Source organism: Phacochoerus africanus, chromosome X, assembly GCF_016906955.1.
Source record: "Phacochoerus africanus isolate WHEZ1 chromosome X, ROS_Pafr_v1, whole genome shotgun sequence".
NCBI lineage: Eukaryota > Metazoa > Chordata > Mammalia > Artiodactyla > Suidae > Phacochoerus > Phacochoerus africanus.
The window spans coordinates 91,707,296-91,731,191 of NC_062560.1; the positions used below are offsets into that span (position 1 = coordinate 91,707,296).

The 23,896-nt window shown below is 35.6% G+C and overlaps 1 protein-coding gene across 1 annotated transcript in view; it reads right to left on the reverse strand.

Annotated features, from left to right (window-relative positions):
- Nucleotides 1-23,896, reverse strand: part of NUP62CL (nucleoporin 62 C-terminal like) — an 84,953-nt gene that overhangs the window by 14,534 nt on the left and 46,523 nt on the right. Inside the window, exons 8-12 of the mRNA XM_047764240.1 lie at nt 21,760-21,910; nt 21,452-21,501; nt 21,176-21,307; nt 19,439-19,550; nt 8,203-8,269 (exon numbers count right to left, since the gene is read on the reverse strand). Of these exons, the coding sequence (XP_047620196.1) occupies nt 8,203-8,269; nt 19,439-19,550; nt 21,176-21,307; nt 21,452-21,501; nt 21,760-21,910 (512 nt within the window). The remainder of the gene's footprint in view (nt 1-8,202; nt 8,270-19,438; nt 19,551-21,175; nt 21,308-21,451; nt 21,502-21,759; nt 21,911-23,896) is intronic.

Sequence of the window (23,896 nt, forward strand, 5' to 3'; positions counted from 1 at the left end):
AAGTACCTGTTTCTGTTGAGCTTAAGAGGCCCTTTTAAAGTGTGTCTTTGTGTTGTTGCCACATCTGTGATCAAGATCAAGAGCATTCACCTCTCAAGTTTCTGAAGTGAAACATTATACTCCAGAACACACAGATGACCTCACTGATCAACTGATGTCACCAAGATTTCCCAAAGAATTTTTGAAAAAAGAAGAGGTAAAAGAAACCACCTCAATCAGTAAAGCAGATTCTATTCTAGAAGATGAAATAGGAAGAAGACACATTAATTGGAATTCAAAGGTATCTTTTGGCATCTTGGCATTAGATACGCTTTAGATATGAAGCAGCTGAAAGTAATTAATAAAAATATTTTAGGTGTTCCCTGGTGACTCAGTGGGATCTGGCATTGCCACTGCTGTGGCCCAGGTGGCTGCTGTGGTGCGGGTTCGATCCCTGGCCCAGGAACTTCTGCATGCCATGAGTGTGGCCAAAAAAAAAAAAAAAAAATTAAAGCACTTCTTGTCTGGACCAAAGTTTCTTAACTATAGTTAATAACACTGTATTGCATATTGAAAGATGCTAAGAGTAGATCTTAAAAGTTCTCAAGAAAAAAATTCTAACTATGTAATAAGGTGACAGATGTTAACTAGACTTATGGGGCAATCATTTGGCAATGCATACAAATACTGAATCATTGTGTTGTACACCTAAAACTAATGCAATGCTGTATGTCCAATACACCTCAATTTAACAAAAAAGAAAAAAGAAAAAGATGCCCATCCCTGAAAAATCTATTTTAAAATAATCTTTCAAACAATAAACATTAACTTTGGATAAAAATGAAATATGATTATGACATATCAAAAAAGTTGCTTCTCTAAAATAATCCTGAAGGCATTTTATGTAAGTTAGTAGCATCACACTAGATGACTAAGTATATTTTATGTCAAAAATAAATAAATAAGATGTTCATAGGCCAGTGTTAGTAGGACTATATTTTAGAAATATCACAAAGTTTCTTACAGCATTTCTAGGTATGCTAAGGATTCTTCTCGTTCTGCCATAAATAGCTGGCTAAATGTTGTGAGCAGATATTAAATAATTATGGCAGTCTAACCCATAAGAGACTGCAATGATTACAGATGAAATATATTTTAGTCATGTACCTTTGGGACACTTCGTAAGAGAAGCAAATGTGATGACAATATTTAAGGAACTTTCAAATAATGACAAGTATAAGATTTTCCACCACCCATCTTTCCACCTTTATTATGGTGTTTGATAAATTTTTTTTTTTTTGGTCTTTTTGCTATTTCTTGGGCCGCTCCCACAGCATATGGAGATTCCCAGGCTAGGGGTTTAATCGGAGCCATAGCCACCAGCCTACACCAGAGCCACAGCAATGCAGGACCTGAGCCGTGTCTGCAACAACCTGCGCCACAGCTCACGGCAACGCTGGATCATCAACCCACTGAGCAAGGGCAGGGACCGAACCTGCAACCTCATGGTTCCTAGTCGGATTCGTTAACCACTGCACCATGACAGGAACTCTTGTTTGATAAATATTAACAGATATGACAAGGTTTGGTATATGAAGAAACCAAAAATGCCTTTCCTTCAGGCCTATCTCCCCCCCTCTAAAAGAAGTAGCTCCATATATTTTAAATGAGTAACAAATTGGCTCAGATTGATTGCCAACCCTGTCATAAGTGGTCCCAGCAGAGCTGGAGTTGCCGCAGTTTCAGTGAATGCCAACTGAGAAGACAGATGTGTGACTACAGCATTGCCATCAAGCCAACCTCGAAATAATGCCATAAATTTGTACAAAGAGAAAGATAACAGAGGGCACTACTATATGACTATAGTTACTATTAACTCTCAATTAGTTATATTAGTCATGAGGAAAAGCAGCATAGAAAATGTTAAAAAAATGAAAAAGTATCAAATTTGAAAACTGGCCAATACCAGCACATGTTCAGATGCTCTCATTCAATACTCTTATGGCTTATCTCTTTCTATTTCAGTTCCATCATAGTTCTATGTAGATTACAGGAAGAAAGGGGCCTGGTTCTTTATTTACTCATAGATATTGAAAAGTTTACTGAATATAGTGTAATATTTTAACATACTTAAAGTGTAATGTATGATTTTCAAATCACTCTTAAAAACAAGTTGATTTTTAACTTAAATACATGATCTTATTAGCATTAATAGTTGTTTTATACCAGAAAAAACTGTACTGTCATTAAAGATATCAAATCATAAAAATGTTTCCCAGAAACCTTTCAAAATACAGATTTCAGCTTTAAAATCATTGTTTTAAAAAAATCTTAGAGATTTCTCTTTGGTAAACGAATTATATTATTTCTATTGCTAAAATAACAGATGTATTAGTTTTTCTATAAGTATTATTTAGAATGTGAATAAAGAGACTCATTGATAAGTTTAACCTTAAAACTTCTCAGTCCACAACATAGAGAACAGACTTGTGGTTGCCAAGGGGGAGGGGTTTGAGGGAGGGAAGGAATGGGAGGATGAAGTTAGCAGATATAAGCTAATATATAAAGAATGGATAAACAAGGTCCTACTGAACAGCACAGGGAACTATATTCAATGTCTTGTGATAAACCATAATGGAAAAATTATATATATATATGAATCACTTTGTTGCACAGCAGAAATTAACACAATATTGTAAGTCAACTATACTTAGACTTGTGGTTGCCAAGGGGGAGGAGGAGGGAGTGGGATGGATTGGGAGCGTGTGGTTAATAGATGCAGACTATTGCCTTTGGAATAGACTAACAATGAGACCCTTCTGTGTAGCACTGGGAACTATGTCTAGTCACTTATGATGGAGCATGACAATGTGAGAAAATAGAATGGGTTACCACGCTGTACAGTAGCGCAAAAAAAAAAAATGTATTGGGGAAATAACAATTGATTACAATTAAAAAAAAATTAAAACAAACAACTTAGTCCACAGATCATTTCAGCAGACATGATCCCATTAATTATTAAAAAGCAAAATAAACCACCACCACCAACAAAAACCTTCTCTTAGCATAGTTAAATTCTGCCACTCTCCATTCCTTGATCATGTCATTTGCTGATGTGAAAAGGAAAGCTTCCTTGGGTGGGAATAGTAAAAAGGAGCACACAGTATCAAGAATTACCAGACTTTTTCCATTATCATGGCCTACTTTGTCTCATTTGGGAACCTCTGTGAACTCTCATTGCCCCTCCAGCTGAATTGAACAGAAAAGTAACTCCAAGTAATCATTACTCTCCATTGTCTTACTCTTCTTACCCTGTGTCCACTGAGAACTTTACCCAAACATCTAGAACTTACATCCCATCCAAGTATCACCATTATCATACTTTCAAAACTCTTGTTCTCTACAGTTAGGTACATGACTAAGATTTGTTTTTATATCCAGTAATGCCTACGTTAGAATTGTTTTAAGGGCATACCAGTAGAAGAAAAACACTGTTGTGATAATTAGGAAATTTGGATTCTGGTCCTAGCTCTGCCACTAATTAACTGTGTGCTCTTAGGGAAGTCATTTAACCTCTCTGAACCGCAGTTTCTTCATTTACATAATAAAGTAAGTTCTTTGTAGTGCTAACAACCTTAATTTTATTAGTAGGAAAACACTGGCTGAGAGCCTTGAGATTTCATTTATGACAAAGGATCCCAGCCAAGAGAAAAAAAAAATCACCATAATCTTTCTTTACCTAATTACATTTTGACATCCCCCAAAACTCCATCCAAAAAGCATTGCTCATTGTAGGAAAATATGCATCAGACAGGAATACAACTGAGTGAAATTTTGTATAATCTCATTGCGCAGTGTTTTCTGGCCACTTACATTCTCCCACATCTCAGCTGTTCTAACATCACTAAGTAGTTTTCAATGATAATCTACCTGGAACTACCTTCTCCAGGCCCAATTTAATAGCTACCTTTTGAACTCTAAGACCCTTCTTGTCTTTCTCCCCACCCCCACTTCTATATGCAGTAAACTCTGACAACCGGTTCTGTTACTATCATTTACTGACCACCGACCATGGGCCAGGCACCACTCAAGGAAAGTTCAATGTCACTTCTTTTAATCCTTACAAAAGCCCTAAAAGGTAAATATTACCCTCCATTTAGAGAGAGATTAAGTAACAATTAAGGTCACACAACTATTAAGTGGTAACACCTTGACTTGAATCCATATCTGACTCCGAAACCTCTTCCCATCAGGTAATTTGTACTAAAGCAATATAGAATTTAACCTCCCTCTAATTAGATTCAAAACACAATTTAGAGAAAAGGAAGTAAAGATGGATAATGATGATATAGGTTATGTTTAGAATGGAAAAAGAAGTAGTTCATGGCTGATGACCTCTATTAATGCAGAGAATAAGGACTCTAAAAAGCCAAATAAGATTTGTATTATTTTCATACCACACCTTTAAAAATAGTAACTCTGATTGGCTAACTAGACCCCATTTGTCTTAATTACTGAAGTCTCATTATAGTCCATATTTAGGCAAAAGTCCCTAAAACTCAGTTCCCACCATTTTTAATTTTAAATCGGTAGAAAAGTTGAGAGAAAAGTAAGAATCATAAACTCGTATACCTTTTCCTACATTAAGCCACTGTTAACCATATTGCCACAAATTGTTCCTTCTTTTTCTCTTCACAAATGGTTTTGGCTGAGCCACTTGAAGTAAAACTAGAAACATGACACTACTCTAAATAATGTAGCATGTAGTTTATAAGAATAAAACTATTTTCCTACATAACCACAATAACACACATAAGAAAATTTTAAAATTCCTTAATATTTAATGTATAGTCCATATTCAATTTCCCCAATTGTTCTAAATGTCTTCTTGATTTTGATTCAGTATCTAATCAACGTTTTTTTTTTTTTTGGTCTTTTTGTCTTTTTAGGGCTACACCCCCTGCATATGGAGGTTCCCAGGCTAGGGGTTTAATCAGAATTGTAGCCACTGACCTACATCAGAGCCACAGCAATGCGGGATCTGAGCTGCATCTGTGAACTACACCACACCTCACGGCAACACCAGATCCTTAACCCACTGAGCGAGGCCAGGGATCGAACCTGCATCCTCATGGATGCTAGTTGGTCTCGCTAACTGCTGAGCCATGATGGGAACTCCTAATCAAAGTTAATATGGTAGACTTGATTGTTATATTTCTTTTAATCTACAACAATCCCCTTAATTTTTTGTTTTGAATTTTTTTTGTTTCCCATGACTGATTTTTCAAGAGTCAAAGCCAATTATCTTTCAGAATGTCTCACATATAGACTGCCTGATTATTTTCTTGTGACTTGATTCAGTTAAACTTTTTTGGTAAGAATACTACATATGGGATACTGTGCACTTCTCATGTCAGATCAAGAGACACACAATAATAAGTTATCCCACTATTGGTGATATTAAATTTGATCACTTAATTAAAGTGGTACTCATCAGATAGCTCTGTTCTAAAGGCACATTTTCTCTTTTGTAATTCTTAAGTAATCTGTAGAGTGGTATTTTTGAGACCATGCAAATATTTTGTTCCCCAACAATCTTAAACTCAATGGTTTTAGCATTCCTTGATGATGCTTGCCTGAATCAATCATTAAGCTGAGGCTACAAAATTGTGACTTTCCCATTACACTGTACAATTAAACTGAGTGTATAATCACTTATATCTGGAATCTAATATATGGCACAAATGAAACTTTCCATAGGAAAGAAGCTCATGCACTTGGAGAACAGACTTGTGGTTGCCAAGGGGGAGGGGGAGGGAGTGGGATGGACTGGGAATCTGGGGTTAATAGATGCAAACTATTGCATTTGGAGTGGATATGCAATGAGATCCCGCTGTATAGCACAGGGAACTATATTCAGTCACCTGTGATGGAACATGATGGAGGATAATGTGAGAAAAAGAATTAATAAAGAAATATATATATGACTGGGTCACTTTACAGTAGAAATTGACAGAACAATGTAAATCAACTATAATGGAAAAAATAAAAATCATAAAATAAAAAATGACTGTATATAAATTAATGTAATTAAAATGAAGCATAAAAGTTATACCTAAATAAAACTCAAAAACAATAACTATCTATTTGGTCCATTTCCTGCTATTATATTTTTTCTGCCAAGAAATGACTAACAGTTGAAATATTTTATAAATGAGACAGGATATTCAGGATCAGGGAAAGCTTAGTAAAAGTGTTCCGTTGAAAACGCTTTTAACAGTGGTTCTCTAATTCTGGCATGCTTCTATAAAGACTTTTCCTTGCACCTCCCATTTCTCTCTCTCTCTCTTTAGAGTATCACTGCAGACTCATGAATTTTTTCTCCCTCAATGTATTATCATCCATCATTGTCATTCTTTTTGATGTTGAAACCTGATTTGGCCAGTAGAAGCCCATTAAAGCACAATCTTGTGTCCTGATATAATTTCATTAGCCTTTGAACAATCTCTGTTTTCTGGCATAAAAAGTACCAAACTTAACTCTTTCCTTGACTAAGACCTGAGAGCAGGTATTTCTCCAAGAAGTCTTGGTTCCTTTTAATGGTAATGGTATTTAGGAACCAAGATCTTGGTGCTAGATGTGCTCACTGCTATCAGTGTGTGTCATTGCTTCTTGGCCCTTTCCATGTACAGAAAATAGGGAATAGGAATTCATACTGATATTTCCAATTCAAATTTATAATACAAGTATAAAAGAAGGAAAGAAAAATATATCATCTTTCAATGAAAATCTTGGTTTCTATTATCATTAATATATTTGTGCATTTTCTTTATACTATAAAATATATGAAATAGCATCATTATTATACCATGTTTATATAATTATAGTATAATTCTGAAACTAACAATAAAATTTTAAGAAAGCTTAAGATTTCTTTTTTTTTATGTCCACACCTGCAGCACATTGAAGTTCCCAGGCCAGATACTGAATCTCAGCCACAGCTATGACTTATGCCATGGGTGCAGCAACGCTGGATCCTTAACCCATTGTGCTCGGCCACAGATTGAACCTGTGCCACCACAGAGACAATGTCAGATCCCCAACCTGTTGCACCACAGCAGCAACTCCAGCTTAAGATTTCTTTGCACTTCTTTTTTATCATTAAGATTACATCCTAAAGATTAGAGATGATATTTATGTAGGTCTTTTACTTACTGAGTTAATGTTTTCTAGCTTTGTGTATAGAGGTTTTAAATATATTTAATTGGCTTTAATCCTAGGTACTAATGTTTTCTGATGCTATTTTAAATGGTGTATTTTAAATGTTATTTTTTCATTTGTTTAATGCTGGAATGTAGAGACAGAGGTGATTTTTGCATATTGACCCTTAATTCATTAACTTTATTATATTCATTTATTAAATTAGTTTGGCTATTAAAAAAGAATAAAATCTGAATCAAATAAAATAAAATTTAGCTTTGAAGGCAATTTGAATAAAAAGATTACATTCTAGCAAGGATGCACCATCAAGAACACTATGTTCAAAGGAGGGAGAGAGTGGGACAGACTGGGAGTTTGTCAGCATTAGTAGATGCAAACTATTACATTTAGAATGGATAGTACAGGAAACTATATCCAATCTCCTGGGATAGACCATGACGATAGATAATATAAGGAATGTATAAATATGTATGACTGGATCACTTTGCTGTACAGCAGAAATTGGCATAACATTGTAAATCAACTATACATTAATAAAAAATTAAAAAATTTTTAAAAAACTTTGTTCAAAAGTTATTTGAACTGCATGATTTTGTTATAAGTTAGTTACACAGGTTTGTTTGGTTTCATTTTGTATTCAGTTTTAGCATTTGTCTTTTTCCTATTATTTTTGGCTTAATTTTAATTTTTGAGTATTTAACTTTTAAATGGCCCAAAAGTCAAAATTATATAAAAAGGTATAAACAAAGAAGTCCTGTTTATAGCCCTATCTCTTCCATTCCCTTCCTAAACACTCAAAATTTTTATTCATTTCTAGTTATCTGCATTTCATTTTATAAAAATAAGCAATTAGAGTTCTTCAGGATTAATACAGATACACCATGTGTTAAATTTAACAACACCCCTACAACTGAGCTTTTATTTGAGTGCGGTCTTGGTGCTGACTTGAATCACATTTTCTACCTGCAATGCAGATAATTTGATGTACAAATAAACTCTTACCTGATGTCTGATTAATCCATTGCAGAGAATCCATATGAGCATTCAGAATTTTGCAGACCTGCTGGAGCTAAAAACAAAAACAAGATTTTTAGATTATGATTATTCTGATATGGAAAACAAAAAATAAAAATAAAAAACTGAAATTTGGAAGTTATTTTCATTTCTTCTGGTAAGAAACTGCCTGAAAATGTGCTATGAGAATTGTATGGGATTTTGCTATTTCATATTTGTAATGTTCATTACATCTATATATTAGTTCAATCTATTTTGTAACTGTTAAGAATTCAATTTCTACAATAAAAGCTGACTTCTATAGTACAAAAATAAAGAATATTAAGAGACATTTAATAAGAAATGCACATAAAATGTTTTTAAATATTACCTTCTGTTAACAAAAGCAACAATTTTTTAATTGAAGTATAATTGACATATATTAGTTTCAGGTGTATACAATAATATTTGTGTATATTGCGAAATGATCACCACATTAAGTCTAGTTAACATACACCAGTTACAAAAAATTTTTTTTCTTGTGATGGGGACTTTTCCAATCTATTCTCTTAGCAGTTTTCAATAATGGATATTATTTACTATGGCCACATGACTTATTTATTTTTTTACTTATTTATTTTATAACTCGAAGTTTGTTCCTTTTGACCCTCTTCAGCCATTTTGCCCACCACCCTTTCCTGCCTCTGGCAACCACCAATCTGTTCTGTGTATCTATGAGCTTGGTTTAGTTTTAGTTTTTCAATTCCATTTATAAGTCAGATCATATAGCATTGGTCTTTGTCTGACTTATTTTACTCCACATAATGCCCACAAGGTCCATCCATGTTATTCACAAATGGCATGATTACCAACTAAGCAATCTTTAATAAATGATAATACTCAGTTGTCAAGGGTGTGTGTGGAAAAATAGGTATATTCATATAGAGCATATGGTACTATAAATTGACCTAGCTCTTCAAAATATAAATTTTTGCAATATATAGCAAAGCCTTAAAATATTCATACTTTGTAATGCAGTATATTATAGTTATAATTTATAATTACATTATATTTATAATTATATTTCTGGAAATCTATCCAGAGAAAATACTGAAATCTAAACATCATTACAGGTTAAATTTATAATGATAAAAAATTTGAAACAATATCTATCCCAATTTAAAAAATGATTAAATATGTTATGGTAAAATCAACTCTAATGAAATTTTATAGAGTCATTAAAACCATATTTTCAAGGAATGGCTAAAATTTTAGGAAAATATCATGAAAGAATATTGAGTGAAGACACAATCCAAAACTTTATACAGGCATGTTTCCGATGCTATTTAAAAGAAAAAAAGCATTCTTACTGGCACAGCAAAAAATTACTTAGAAGAAATACACTAATGTATGGCACAAATGAACCTATCTACAGAAAAGAAACACACTCATGGACATGGAGAACAGACTTGTGGTTGCCAAGAGGGAAGGGGAAGGAGAGGGATGGACTGGGAGTTTGGGGTTAGTAGATGCAAACTTTTGCATTTGGAGTGGATAAGCAATGAGATTCTGCTGTATAGCACAGGGAACTATATCTAGTCATTTGTGATGGAACATGATGGAGGATAATGTGAAAAAAAAGAATGTATATGGATGTATGGTAGGTCACTTTGCTGTGCAGCAGAAATTGATAGAACATTGTAAATCAATTGCGATAAAAAAATTTTTTTAAAAGAAATATACTCATCTATTCTAATATATTGGCAGAGTACTAGTACCATAGGTGATTTAGTTTTCTTTACAGATTGCCATATTTCCCAAGCTTAATATATTGAATAAGCATATATATTAACTTTATAGTAACAAATGCTAAATCTTTTAAAAATTTTAGAACACTTTTGACAAATATTCTGGCAAAGTCCAGGATAATATTGAAAACAAGAAGAAATGAAAATGTTGCCACACTTTAAAAAACAGTGTATAATAAAAACAGCAAATTTAGTGATTTTAATATAACAAACAGAAGCATAATTTGTAGTAGGAAGAATGAATTTTTGTAAAAAATATGTGACTGAATATCATATGCCATAATATGGACTTGCTATTAAGTCCACATTTTAAAATATTGTGTGGTCTTTCCTATTTCCCCTCCAAAATGGTAAAAATAAACAGGTGAATCTCGTCATTGTGAATATCCTGGAACATACTGAGTATTTTTCTACGCTGGCGAATGGCCCACAATAACAAAGGTTTGTTGATCTGGTTACAATTAATTATCTACAAGAATATTACTGTTCAGCAAATGTTTCCTTTGCTTCCCGTCCAATAATTTATGCTATCTGAGAAAAGAAATGAATTGTTGCTGATCTCTTGCTTCGTCCTGCTATCAAGAAGCAATTATCCTTTAATTCACCCATCTTAAACATCTCAATCACACTTGCCAGAAAAATTAAAAACAAAAGACTCAAATCATTTACTCTCCTCTACTAAAATAAAATAAAACAATCCAAGGCCAAGTAGAGAAAGAGGATAAGGTTACAGTCTCTATTTACTTACTCTGTTCAGAACATTTGTCTTATATTAATTCAGCACAGAGAAACTAGACATGTCTAAATCTGCATGTATTTATCTATGCATCAAAGATCCAAGACAAAGAACAATTTTGGATTTTAGAATCACAATGGTGAGCTAATATTTCACTAAAAAGAAAATCTATATTGTCAATTCTTGATCATCAGCGTGAACACAGGAAGATGGTAGCATGTACATGTAGTCTCAGACTAATTTTCATTTGTCTCTGTTGAACTTTAGATTCACCCAAAGTAGAGAATGACATTATTTTTATAGCTAGAGGGGACTTCAAGATCATTTAGTCGACTTTGACATTCTGCAAAAGGAGCTAAGACCCAGAGAGATTAAATGACTTAAAATAAAATTCTAATGCTTCCTCAACTATACAATGCTATCTAATTCTAATTTTAAAAGCTAGTAATACATATATAAAGAACTGTCTATATATAGTAGGACAAAAAGCTTACTAAAGATAATCACTATTTTATATATATACATATATATATGATTCATATATATATATATATATATATATATATATGATTCATTTTCACCTACTCTGATCCTGGCCTCATTCCTAATTATAATCATCTGATAGAAAGTACAATGGGATCTCCCAGTGGGAAATTCCTCTTACCACTACTGCCATGGGGTGGGAGTAGTGAAAAGGAAGACTCCATTTCACTGCTAAGACAATAGGGAAAAGCAGAAGAAATAAGCTCCTTAGAGTATAAATAAAGGAAAAATGCCCAATCAAAACACCTCAACTTATCAAATTAATTCAAAACACCTCAACCCTCTAATTGGAGCCTTGAATGTATTTTCTCATGTTATGACAGATTTGCATTATGAGTTAACTAGGATTCCATAAGGCATGCAGGAACCTAATAACCATACTTAAAGTTTCTATGGAAAAATATATTCTAGGAGAAGGATCAAGATGGCAGAGGAGTAACACATTGCACTCACCTTCTCCCACAAACACATCAAAAACACTTCTATATGTAGGATGATTCTCACAGAATGTGTACTGCACACTGGCAAAAGAACTTAAACCACCAAAAAGGGCAAGAAATCCTCCACATAAATGGGTAAAATGAAAGGGAAAAAAAAATACAGAGAAAAGGAATCAGGATAGGACTAGCACTCCTGAGAGGAAGCTATTAAAGAGAAAAGGAACCAAAACCTGGGAAGCCACCTTATTGACAGGGTGATCAGCTGAGACAGAGGGACGTCAAAATCTCCAAGTAAAGCACAGCAGCTAGACTGAGGAGGCCAAAGCAGAGTGACAGCCTCACAGATCATCTGCAGCACCGCCCCAGACACCACAGCTTGAGATGCTCGGGTGGGGGCTGGGCACTGAGACTCAGGCTCTAGAGGTCAGTTCCAGGGAGAGGACTAGGATTGACTTTGTAAAGAGAGCCGGAGGGGCTAAGGAGCAGTGTGCCACAGGTTGGAGAGTGGAACGCCCCAGCCGAGGGAACCTGGGAGGAGGTCTGGGCCCTCAGGAGAAGCAAGCACCATTGTTGGGGAGGGCGAGAGAAGGAGGGGCAAACCACCATAGGAATCTCTTTCCCTGCACAGACGTGGACTCTCAGAGGGCAGGGAGCCTCTGGTGCTGTCTACAGGTAGCAAGAAGCCACTTATTTGGGCTACAGGAGACCAGATACCTCTTGAGGGTGCTGCAGTTAGCCAGGCACCTCTTGTGTGGGCTAAGGGCAGCAGGGAGCTAAGTGCGATGTGGCGCCTCTTGCACAATCTACAGGTGGTGGAGATAAACCACGGCAGTCATCTCAGAAACCAGAGGGGGGCATGGCTTGCCACCACTAGGAGTCTGTAAACAGGCTCCACCTGCAGCTGCAGTCACCTTAGAGGTTGGCAAAAAAAAAGAGAATTGCAACTGAGCACCACCTATTGTTGCTTTCACTCCCCTGGGACCACACCCTCCCTTCTGCTGCTGCCACTGTCAAATGCTCTGGGGGGTGCCTACGCATGCCTGATCACTGTCACTTCCCAGGACCCTGCAGCCAGAAGTAGCCTGTGCAGCACCTCCTGCATGGCTAAGTGGGGTGGGGTGCTTCTTGTGTGGTCCACAGATGGTGGGGGAAAACCACCACAGTTATCTCTGACTCCACAGGTGGGCATGGCCCACCACCACTAGGGGTGCATGAGCAGACACCACTTGAGGCCCCAATCACCTCAGAGGGCACCACAAAGGAGAATGCTGTAAGCAAACATCACCCATTATTGCTCTCACTCCCCTGGGTACTCTAACACCCTGCCCCTGCCACTGCCAAATGCTTCAGGCACTGCCTAAATCTTCCCGAGATTCATTACCACTTCCCAGGACCATGCAACTCAGAATAGCCTGTGCTACCTTCCTTCAGGTCCTTGCTACTGTCAAGAGCCCAGCAACCAGGCACTGACTACTAGCCCTATGCATTGCCTCCTTCTCCCTGGAAACACACTCAGCACCCTATCAAGAGGATAACCATCTGCTGGGACTGAAAGAAGAGACAGAAAATATCCAAACTTCCACACCAAAAATAAGCAATAACCCTCCACAAAATACAAAGGGGTGCTCTTGCATAGAACTAGCCCTCAAGACTCAAGTAGTGGGTTTTGCTAAACTCACAGAAAAAGGAAAATATAACCGAAATGAAGAAGCTCAGGAACCATTCCCAGTTAAAAGAACAGGAGAATTAACCTGAAGCAACAAACAGACCTCTGCAGCCTAATAGACACTAAGTTCAAAAGGGAGGTAGTGAAAACAGTGAAGGATTTAGGGGTGAATATGAAGGACTTAAGAGCAGATATAAACAGTAACACAGATTACTTTAGAAAGTAACTAGAAACTATAAGGAGGAACCAAGAAAAATTAAAAAATTCATTTGCAGAGATTCAAACTGAGCTAAAGGCACTAAAGAGCAGAATGAATAATGCAGAGGAACGAATTAGTGACTTGGAAGAAAGAATAATGGAAATCGCCCGATCAGGACAGCAGACAGAAAACCAAATGAAAAAACATGAAAGCAATATAAGACATCTATAAGATAATATAAAGTGGGCCAATTTACGCATAATAGGGATTCCAGAAGGAGAAGAAAAAGAAAAGGGGATTGAAAATATATTTGAAGAAATTATGTCTGAAAACTTTGCAAATCTAAAGGAAACAGATATGAAGATACAGGAAGCACAGAGGGCCCCAAACAAGTTGAACCCAAACAAGCCCATACCAAGACATATTATAATAAAAATGGCAGAAGTTAAAGATAAAGAGAGGATTCTAAAGGTAGCAAGATAAACATAAAGCGTTAATTAAAGCAAACCCCAATAAGGCTATCAGCGGATTTCTCTACAGAAACACTACAGGTCAGAAGAGAGTGGCGAGATATATCCAAAGTTCTAAAAGGGAAAAATCTGCAGCCTGGAATACTCCACCAAGCAAGAATATTGTTTAAATTAGAAGGAGAAATAAAGAATTTCTCCAACAAACAAAAACTAAAAGAGTACAGCAATACTAAATCCATTCTAAAAGAAATACTGAAAGGGCTTCTCTAAATAAAAAAGAACTAAAAAGAAATAGGATGGAGGAAATCACAATTGGAAAGCAATCACTTAAATAAGCCAGTTTACAGATCTAAAAGGAAAAAAAAAAAAAACCCTATTGTAAAAGTGACGATAAACACAAGAAACAGCAAAAGGACAAATATGAAGATATTAAAAAAGGACTTCAAAACCATAAAATGTGGGGAAGGAAAGTAAGAAAATCTAGACTCTTTTTTTAGAATGTGTTTGAGCCTATAGGACTACCAGGCTAAAGCAAGCAGGGGTTAACATACTTGAAAAACAGCACAACCACAAATCAAAACCAAACATTACATCCATGAAATTAAAAAGAAGAGGACATAAGCATAAAATAGAAGGAAATCATCAAACCAAAAAAAGAAAGGAACAAAGGAGAAACAGATTCAACTGGAAAACAAACTTTAAAATGGCAATAAGTAAATATCTATCAATAATCACCTTAAATGTCAATGGACTGAATGCTTCAATCAAAAGACACAGAGTGGCAGATTGGCTAGAAAAGCAAGAGCCTACAATATGCTGTCTACAAGAGACTCACCTTAGGGCAAAGGATACATATAGATTGAAAGTGAGGGGATGGGAAAAGATATTTCAAGCCAATGGAAAAGATAGGAAAGCAGAGCATTGCAATAATCATATTAGACAAAAGATACTTTAAAACAAAGTCCATAAAGAAAAAGAAGTATACTATTTAATGATAAAAGGATCCATTCAAGAAGAGGATATAACAATCGCCAATATATATGCCCCTAATATAGGAGCACCCATATATATACAACAAACACTAACAGACATAAAAGGAGAAATTGATAGGAATACAATCAGAGTAGGAGACTTTAACACCCCACTCACATCAATGGACAGATCCTCTAGACAGAAAATCAATAAGGCAACAGAGATCCTAAATGACAAAATAGAAAAGTTAGCCCTAATTGACATTTTCAGGACATTACCTCCAAAAAAAATCAGAATATACATTATTTTCAAGTGCACATGGAACACTCTCAAGGATTGACCACATACTGGGGTGCAAAACTAACCTCAACAAATTTAAGAGTATAGAAATTATTTCAAGTATCTTCTCTGACCACAATGGCATGAAACTAGAAATCAACCACAGGAAAAGAAATGAGAAAAAACTGACTACATGGAGACTAAACAACATGTTCCAAAAAAAAAAAAAAAAACAAAAAAAACCAAAACAATGGGTCAATGAGGAAATCAAAAAGGAAATTAAAAAATACCTCAAGACAAATGATAATGAAAACACAACCATTCAAAATCTATGGGATGCTGCAAAAGCAGGGCTTAGAGGGAAGTTCATGGCAATACAGGCCTTTCTCAAAAAAGAAGAAAAATCTCAAATCAACAACTTAATTCACCACCTAAAAGAATTAGAAAAAGAAGAACAAACAACACCTAAAGTCAGCAGAAGGAAGGAAATCATAAAGATCAGAGAGGAAATCAATAAACAGAGATTCCAGGAAAAAAAATAGAAAAAAATCAATAAAACCAAGAGCTGGTTCTTTGAAAGGGTAAACAAAATTGACAAACTTCTCGCCAGACTCACCAAGAAGAGGAGGTGAAAAAACCCAAATAAACAAAGTAAGAAATGAAAAAGGAGAAATCTCAACAGATACTGCAGGAAAACAAAAAACCATAAGAGAATACTATGAACAATTATATGCCAACAAATTTGACAACCTAGAAGAAATGGACAACTTTCTAGAGACTTAATAGCCTGCCAAAATTGAATCAAGAAACAGATCAACTGAACAGACTGATCACAAGAAATGAAATTGAATATGTAATAAAAACACTTCCTACAAACAAAAGTCCCAGACCAGATGGCTTCACAGACAAATTCTATCAAACATACGAAAAAGAACTTATACCCATCTTTCTTAAACCCTTCCAAAAGGTTGAAGAAGGAACACTCTCAAAGACATTCTATGATACCACCATCACCCTAATACCAAAACCAAACAAACTACCAAAAAAATAAAATTATAGGCCAATATCTTTGATGAACATAGACCCAAAAATTCTCCACAAAATGTTAGCCAACTGAATCCAACAACATATGAAAAAGATCATTCACCAAGACCAAGTACGATTCACCCCAGGTTCATAAGCATGGTTCAACATACACAAATCAATAAATGCCATACACCATATTAACAAAAGAAAAGTCAAAAACCACATGATCATCTCAATAGATGCAGAAAAAGCATTTGACAAAGTCCAACATCCATTTGTGATAAAAACTCTTACCAAAGTGGGTATAAAAGGAACATACTTTAACATAATAAAAGCCATTTGTGACAAACCCACAGCAAATAAAATACTCAATGGAGAAGAGCTGAAAGCCTTCCAGCTAAAACCTGGAATAAGACAAGGATGCCCACTCTCACCACTTTTATTCAACCATAGTATTGGAAGTCCTAGTCCCAGCAATCAGACAAACCAAAGAATAAAAGTATCCAAATTTGAAGAGACGAGGAAAAATTGCCATTATATGCAGATGACATGATACTATATATAGAAAACCCTAAGGACCCCACACAAAAACTACTCAAACTGATCAATGAATTCAGCAAAGTAGCAGGATATAAGATTAACATTCAGAGATCAGTTGCATTTCTGTATACTAACAATGAAGTATTAGAAAAGGAATATAAAAATACAATACCTTTTAAAATAACACTCCCAAAAATTAAAAACCTAGGAATAAACCTGACCAAGGAGGTGAAAGACTTACATGCTGAGAACTATAAAATATTAATCAAGGAAATTAAAGAGGATTCAAAGAAATGGAAAGATATTCCATACGCCTGCTTTGGAAAAATTAATATTGTAAAAATGGTCACATTACCCAAAGCAATCTACAGATTCAATGCAATCCCTATAGAATTACCCATGACTTTTTCACAGAACTAGAACAAATACAAAAATTTATATGGAACCACAAAAGATCCAGAATTGCCAAAGCAACCCTGAAGAACAAAAACCAACCAGGAGGCATAACTCTCACAGGTTTCAGACAATATTACAAAGCTACAGTAATCAAAAAACTGTGGTACTGGTACAAAAACAGACATCCAGACCAATGGAACAGAATAGAGAACCCAGAAATAAAACCCAGACACCTATGGTCAATTAATCTTCAACAAAGGAGGCAAGAATGTAAAATGGGGAAAAGACAGTCTTTTCAGCAGGTGGTGCTGGGAAAACAGGACAGTTGCATGGAAATCAATGAAACTGGAACACACCCTCACACCATGCACAAAAATAAACTCAAAATAGCTGAAAGACTTAAACGTAAGATAAGACATCATCAAACTCCTAGAATAGAACATACGCAAAACATTCTCTAACATCAACCTTACAAATGTGTTCTTAGGTCAGTCTCCCAAGGCAACAGAAATAAAAGAAAAAATAAACCAGTGAGACCTAATCGCAAAGACAAGCTTTTACACAGCAAAGAAAACCATAAAAATAAAACCAAAAAGACAACCTACGGAATGGGAGAAAATAGTTTCAAGGGATGCAACTGAGAAGGGCTTAATCTCTAAACTATACAAACGACTTATACAACTCAACAGCAAAAAAGCCAACAACCCAATTGAAAAATGGGCCAAAGACCTGAATAGACATTTCTCCAAAGAAGATATACAGATGCCCATGAAAAAATGCTCAACATTACTAATAATTAGAGAAATGCAAATCAAAACTAGTAAGAGGTACCACATCACACCAGTCAGAATGGCCATCATTAACAAGTCCACAAATAACAAATGCTGGAGATGGTGTGTAGAAAAGGGTACCCTCCTACACTGTTGGTGGGAATGTTAATTGGTACAACCACTATGGAAAACAGTATGGAGGTACCTTAGAAAACTAAATATAGAACTACCATATGACCCAGAAATCCCACTCTTGGGCCTATATCCAAACAAAAAAATTTCATTGAAAAAGATACATGCACTCGTATGTTTATTGCAGCACTATTCACAACAGCCAAGACATGGAAACAACCTAAACGTCCATCAAAAGATGAATGGATTAAGAAGATGTGGTATATATACACAATGGAATACTACTCAGCCATAAACAAGAATTAAATAATGCTATTTGCAGCAACATGGATGGAACTAGAGACTCTCATACTAAGTGAAATAAGTCAGAAAGAGGAAGACAACTACCATTTGATATCACTTATATCTGGAATCTAACATAGGGCACAAATGAACCTTTCCACAAAAAAGAAACTCATGGTCTAGGAGAACAGATTTGAAGTTGCCAAGGGGGAGGGGGAAGGAGAGGGATGGACTGGGAGCTTGGGGTTAATAGATGCAAACTATTGTATTTGGAGTGGATAAGCAATGAGATCCTGCTGTATAGCACAGGGGAACTATATCTAGTCATTTGTGATGGAACATGATGGAGGATAATGCGAGAAAAAGAATATATATATATATATATATATGTATGTATGGGTCTTTTTGCTGTACAGTAGAAATTGACAAAACATTAGAGTAAATCAACTATAATGATAAAAATAAAAATCATTAATTTTTTTATTTGAAAAATTAAAAGTATAAAAAAGAAAAATATATTTGAAGTCTCAAACAGTTGACTTATCAAACTATTAAGCTATAGCCTAATTTAATTATAAATTAAGGATGCCTGGATATACGTAACAGACTCAAATATATATATATATAATATATACTCTAAATTATAAGAATATATAGATTAATATGTAAAAGGAACAATAGCTAACAAGTAAGTGAACAGAAAAATAAGAACAGGGACATACTTATGGACAAAAGAGAGAAAATACTGAAAATTTGAGGAGAAAAGTAATTTTTTTACCCTCCTGAGAAAAATCACAAAAAACTCACAATGTTTTTCTGCTCCTAAATATTTCCTGCCCTACTAACTATATCCAAGAGTTTCATATCTCTGGAGGCGGATAAGGAGCACTCTAGAGGACAGGAGTAGGTGACTAGCTAAAGGATCAACAGAATGCTAATTTCACCCTAAATTTGGGTTGTCTAAAAAGACAAAGCAGTTAACACACCGGCTCAGTAGTGTCAGTAGGACTTCCAAAGGTATTCAGGTGCTCAATAATGTCCTTGAGATCTTGTGCCATTCGTTTCAGCTGAGCATCTATATTTTCGGCTAACTTGTAACTGAAAAGGCAGATAAAATAAAGGGATTAATAAGACGTTTTCTCCACTATGTACTGTTACTGGCATACAAAGAATGAAACTGCCAACTGGATTTGCCACAATTTCCCTACCTTCTCAATGGGTCTCAGTTATGACTAACAGCACTTATTTTATGGACATAGCATTTGGGACCATATTCTATGAAGACTCCATAGGTGAAGGTTTTTATCAACCTTGTTATTTTTACAGTCACCTATTTACCCTCTGGATAACGTTCTGGGGAGCTCTGAAGCAAAGGAACTCTTTTTTAAGTATCAAAATAAATTCATAGGTCACTTAGATATGTGAAAAGTTATTTGGAATTTAGCAACATTTGATAAATACTGAGATGTCTTCAATGATTTTGATAAATCTGCTAAGTTCACAACAAACCAATTAATTGGTTAAATTCTCAAGATTTCCACCAAAACTATTTGTGCACACACACACACACACACACACGCACACTCTTAACCTAGTCAATGAATGAGAATTAAAGTGGCCAGAGGATCTTTCAATTTTAATGTCTATAAAGGTTAAATAATTCAATTAGATTTATTGATAACTATCTACTGCTTTTCTATCCTATAGTACTTATAGGTAATTGGTTGCCTAGATTGTTGGAAATTTTAGTGAAGATTCTAACAAAATATAAATCTGACTGCCTAAAAGCAATTGGAAAGGGACTAATATTTCAATTACTAGTCCCTTTCTTCAAACTACAGTTAGGATTCTCATAGCCATGAATGTTTCCCAAAAAATGACAGAATGCATAGAATAAGCAATGCAAAGAAAAGAAAGATTCACAAAAGCTGAAATACAAAATTAGAAATAGAATTAGGGTCCACAAAGATGAGCTGTACTTACCATATTTAATGTACCTACAAAATAGTTAACTTGTAAGCCTTTTGAAAAATAAGCTGTCTTGATTCACTAATAAGCTATTGATAGAATGAGTCAGATTAGTCTCAACCTAGTTTATGTAGCACATTCATATAAGTTCTAGCAACATTTTATAATTTGGCCTGATGACCAAATCTCAGTTGCAAAGAGATAAAGCTACTGTGGGAATACTGGCAATTATTTACTGAAGGTAAAGACTATATCATACACAAATAAAATACATCCAGCCCAAGACATTGATAAAATCATTCAATGTTTAAAAGCCATGCAGTTTGCCCCCTGATTAACAAACTGCCTTTAAAATAAGAAATGGATTTATCACTGAGGCAACTGCATGAACATTAGGTTTAAAAGAGTCAATATAAATAGAAGACCATAAATATTCCACAACATCATGACACCACACACATGAATTTTGTATTTCTAATTTAAGAACAAACTTGACAAATATAAAAACTTTACAGTGGTTATGTATAAGCTTGAGATTAATGAACAGCGTACAAAATGCTATAAAACAAAACTGCCAGATGATTACTTCATTTTCAAGCATCCTGAAAAGATAAACAGTAAATAAGTTGAATAACTTGATAAATGGCAACTACCAGAACTGGTAATTTTCTATGAATTTTTATTCCCTGCCTTCCATTTCATCCCCCCCCTTTTGATAGCTAAGTCCTGCCCCGTGCCTCTATTCAGTTACTTACGTGCTCTCACGCTCATCTGTGTGCTGCAGATACACAGACCCATTCTGGTCCTTAACAGACTCCTCCAAAGGGATCAAGAGATCTTCCAATTCCTTCTGCTGTGACAGGATAAAATCCAATTCTTTTTCCAGCCTGAAAAAAACCCAAATCAGTAGAAGGGTAATGAAAGGAATTTGGAGTGACAAAATAAATGTCAATAAACTGTAACAAGAAAAAAAACAACTAGACAAAGAAACATATCTTTAATCTTTCAACCTAGGGAATCTAAGATTCTACCTTTTCTGATCCAGTTTCACTTTTTCTACTTCTCCATGCAAAGCAGTAATCTATAAAGGAAAATAAGAATGCAATACTGTAAATATTTGAATTTATATTATAATTTTAAAGCAATATCTATTTTTTCATATACAGTTCAAGTTTGAAAGAATTCCTAACTCAGAACACTTACTACTTAGGGAAAATACTTCTAAGTTTATCACCAATATTGGAAGAGATAATTAACTTCAAAATACAGATCTATTCTCTTGTGTTCATCTCAAAATATTTGTATTAACGCAGATAGATTAATGGGAATATCTTCTTACCTTCTCACCATTCTCAATCAAAGTATTGTCCCAAACATTGACCTGGGTGGCCTGGTGAAGAAAGTGTTTCTCTTGATCCTCTAACTCAAGGCTCCATTTGTTTACCAGACCATCCAGCTGACCATATGTCATCACAGGAGTTATGATTGCACTTAAAAAAAAAAAGGATACAGTATGATCAGATGACCATACTTTCAAAAGTATAAGAAAACAGCACTTGAGGAGTTTCTCAGACCTGCTCCCCAACAAACTACCATATCTGATAAAGACGATTTTAAAAACAACCATTCAAAGTCTGTGGAAATTATCCTAAGGGAATATAGCAAATACGGAAAAATGTATTAATAAACCTACTAAATCTCAATAAGAACAGCTAAAGTCTGTGCCACTGCCTGCTCCCTTCCTTCTCCCTCAGCTCAGCGTGATGTAAGCTCCATTCTGCGTGCATGTGGCCCAAGAGACAGGCTTCCCTCTTCCCTCAGCTCTTAGTCTCAGTGATCCATTTCTCCATCTAAGCAGTAGCCATGAGACAGGGTAGGAAACTGACTTTCCATCCCCCACTGGGTTGAACCAAGTGGAACTCGGATTCCCCTACCAGGCAGTATCAAATAGGCTGAGCAGGTAGGTAGCTCATTTTCCACCCTGGGACTGGAGAAATCAGTCCCAATGCTCTGTTTCCTCTTCTGGGGAAGTGTCAGTAGGGCTGGGCAGAGAGGTAAATCATCAATTCCCAGGTCAGCAGAGGCAGACGGTGTTCCAATTCTCCCACTAGGGTACTGTTGGAGAGGTCCAGTGATAAGCTGAACCTTAACCCCTAACCATCAACAAGACTTAATAAGACAGTGAGACAGGGTTAGTTACTGTTAGGCTTCACCCCTTGTCTTCAGTGTCAGTGGTGGCCAATAGAGACCTAAACCTCTATACCCACCCGGCATCATTGAGACTGAACAAGGTAATGCCACTCAGGCTAGTGAAGACTCCACTTCCTACTATCCCTGTATCAGCAAGGCTCAGTAAAGAGCTTAACCTCCATACTCACTGATAAAACCAAGACTGACAGAGGCAGGGCAAAGCAGGGCCAGTCACCACTCTGTCCGCCTTCTCTCAGAGCCTGTGTCAGTGGGACTTAGTAGTGAGCTAAGCTTCCATATCAGCCCAGCATCAATAAGGCTGAATGAAGTGATATGATGCAGAGTAGTCGCCATCTCGCTTCCTCCCTCCTGTGTCAGTGGGGCCCAATACGAAGCTGAAATTCTATCTCCACCCTGCAGCAACTAAGCAGTATGCATTAGTCTCCCACTACCTCTTATGCATTAGTCTCCCACTACCTCTTATTCTGGGGGCCCCAGGGCAGCAAGCAAAGAGGTGCAATGCAATGTTCCATTTTCATGGGGAATGAGTCAGCAGGGCTAAGGGGGAGAACTGAACTTCCATAACATTTATCTGCATTGAGGCAGTGTGAGGCATTATACCACTTTTGCTTAGATGGTGTGAGGAGGGTCCAATGGGAAACTGAATATACAGATACACTCAACTGTTGTGCTACACCTTAACAAAAGGATTCCCTGATGATCAAAGAATTAACATAACAGATAAAATGTCCAGGATACAAATGAAAATTACCTATCATATCAAGAACCAGAAAAATCACAGCTCGATAGAGAAAAAAATAATCTAGAGATGCCAACATTGAGAGGTATGAGATGTTGGAATTATCTGAGAAAATTTTTAAAGCAATTTTAAATCAATCTTCAAAAAAAAAAAAGTTCAAACAAGCAATTATGACCTCTGGGGAAAGAAATGAAAAAAAGAAAATCTCAGCAAAGAAACAGAAGTTATGAAAAACAAATGGAAATCAAAGAGCTGAAAAATAACTGAAGTTCACTTGAAGAATTTGATACTAGAATGGAAATAACAGAGGATAAAATTGGTGAAATTGAGGATAAATCAGGAGAACTTACAGAGAAAATAGGCACAAAAAATGAAAAAAATATCCAGGAACTGGAGACAGTAATTAGAGGTAAATACTTATCATCAGAGAATTATAAAAAAGAGAAGACAAAATAATGCCATGTGCAGCAACATGGATGGAACTAGAGAATCTCATCCTGAGTGAGGTAAGTCAGAAAGAGAAAGA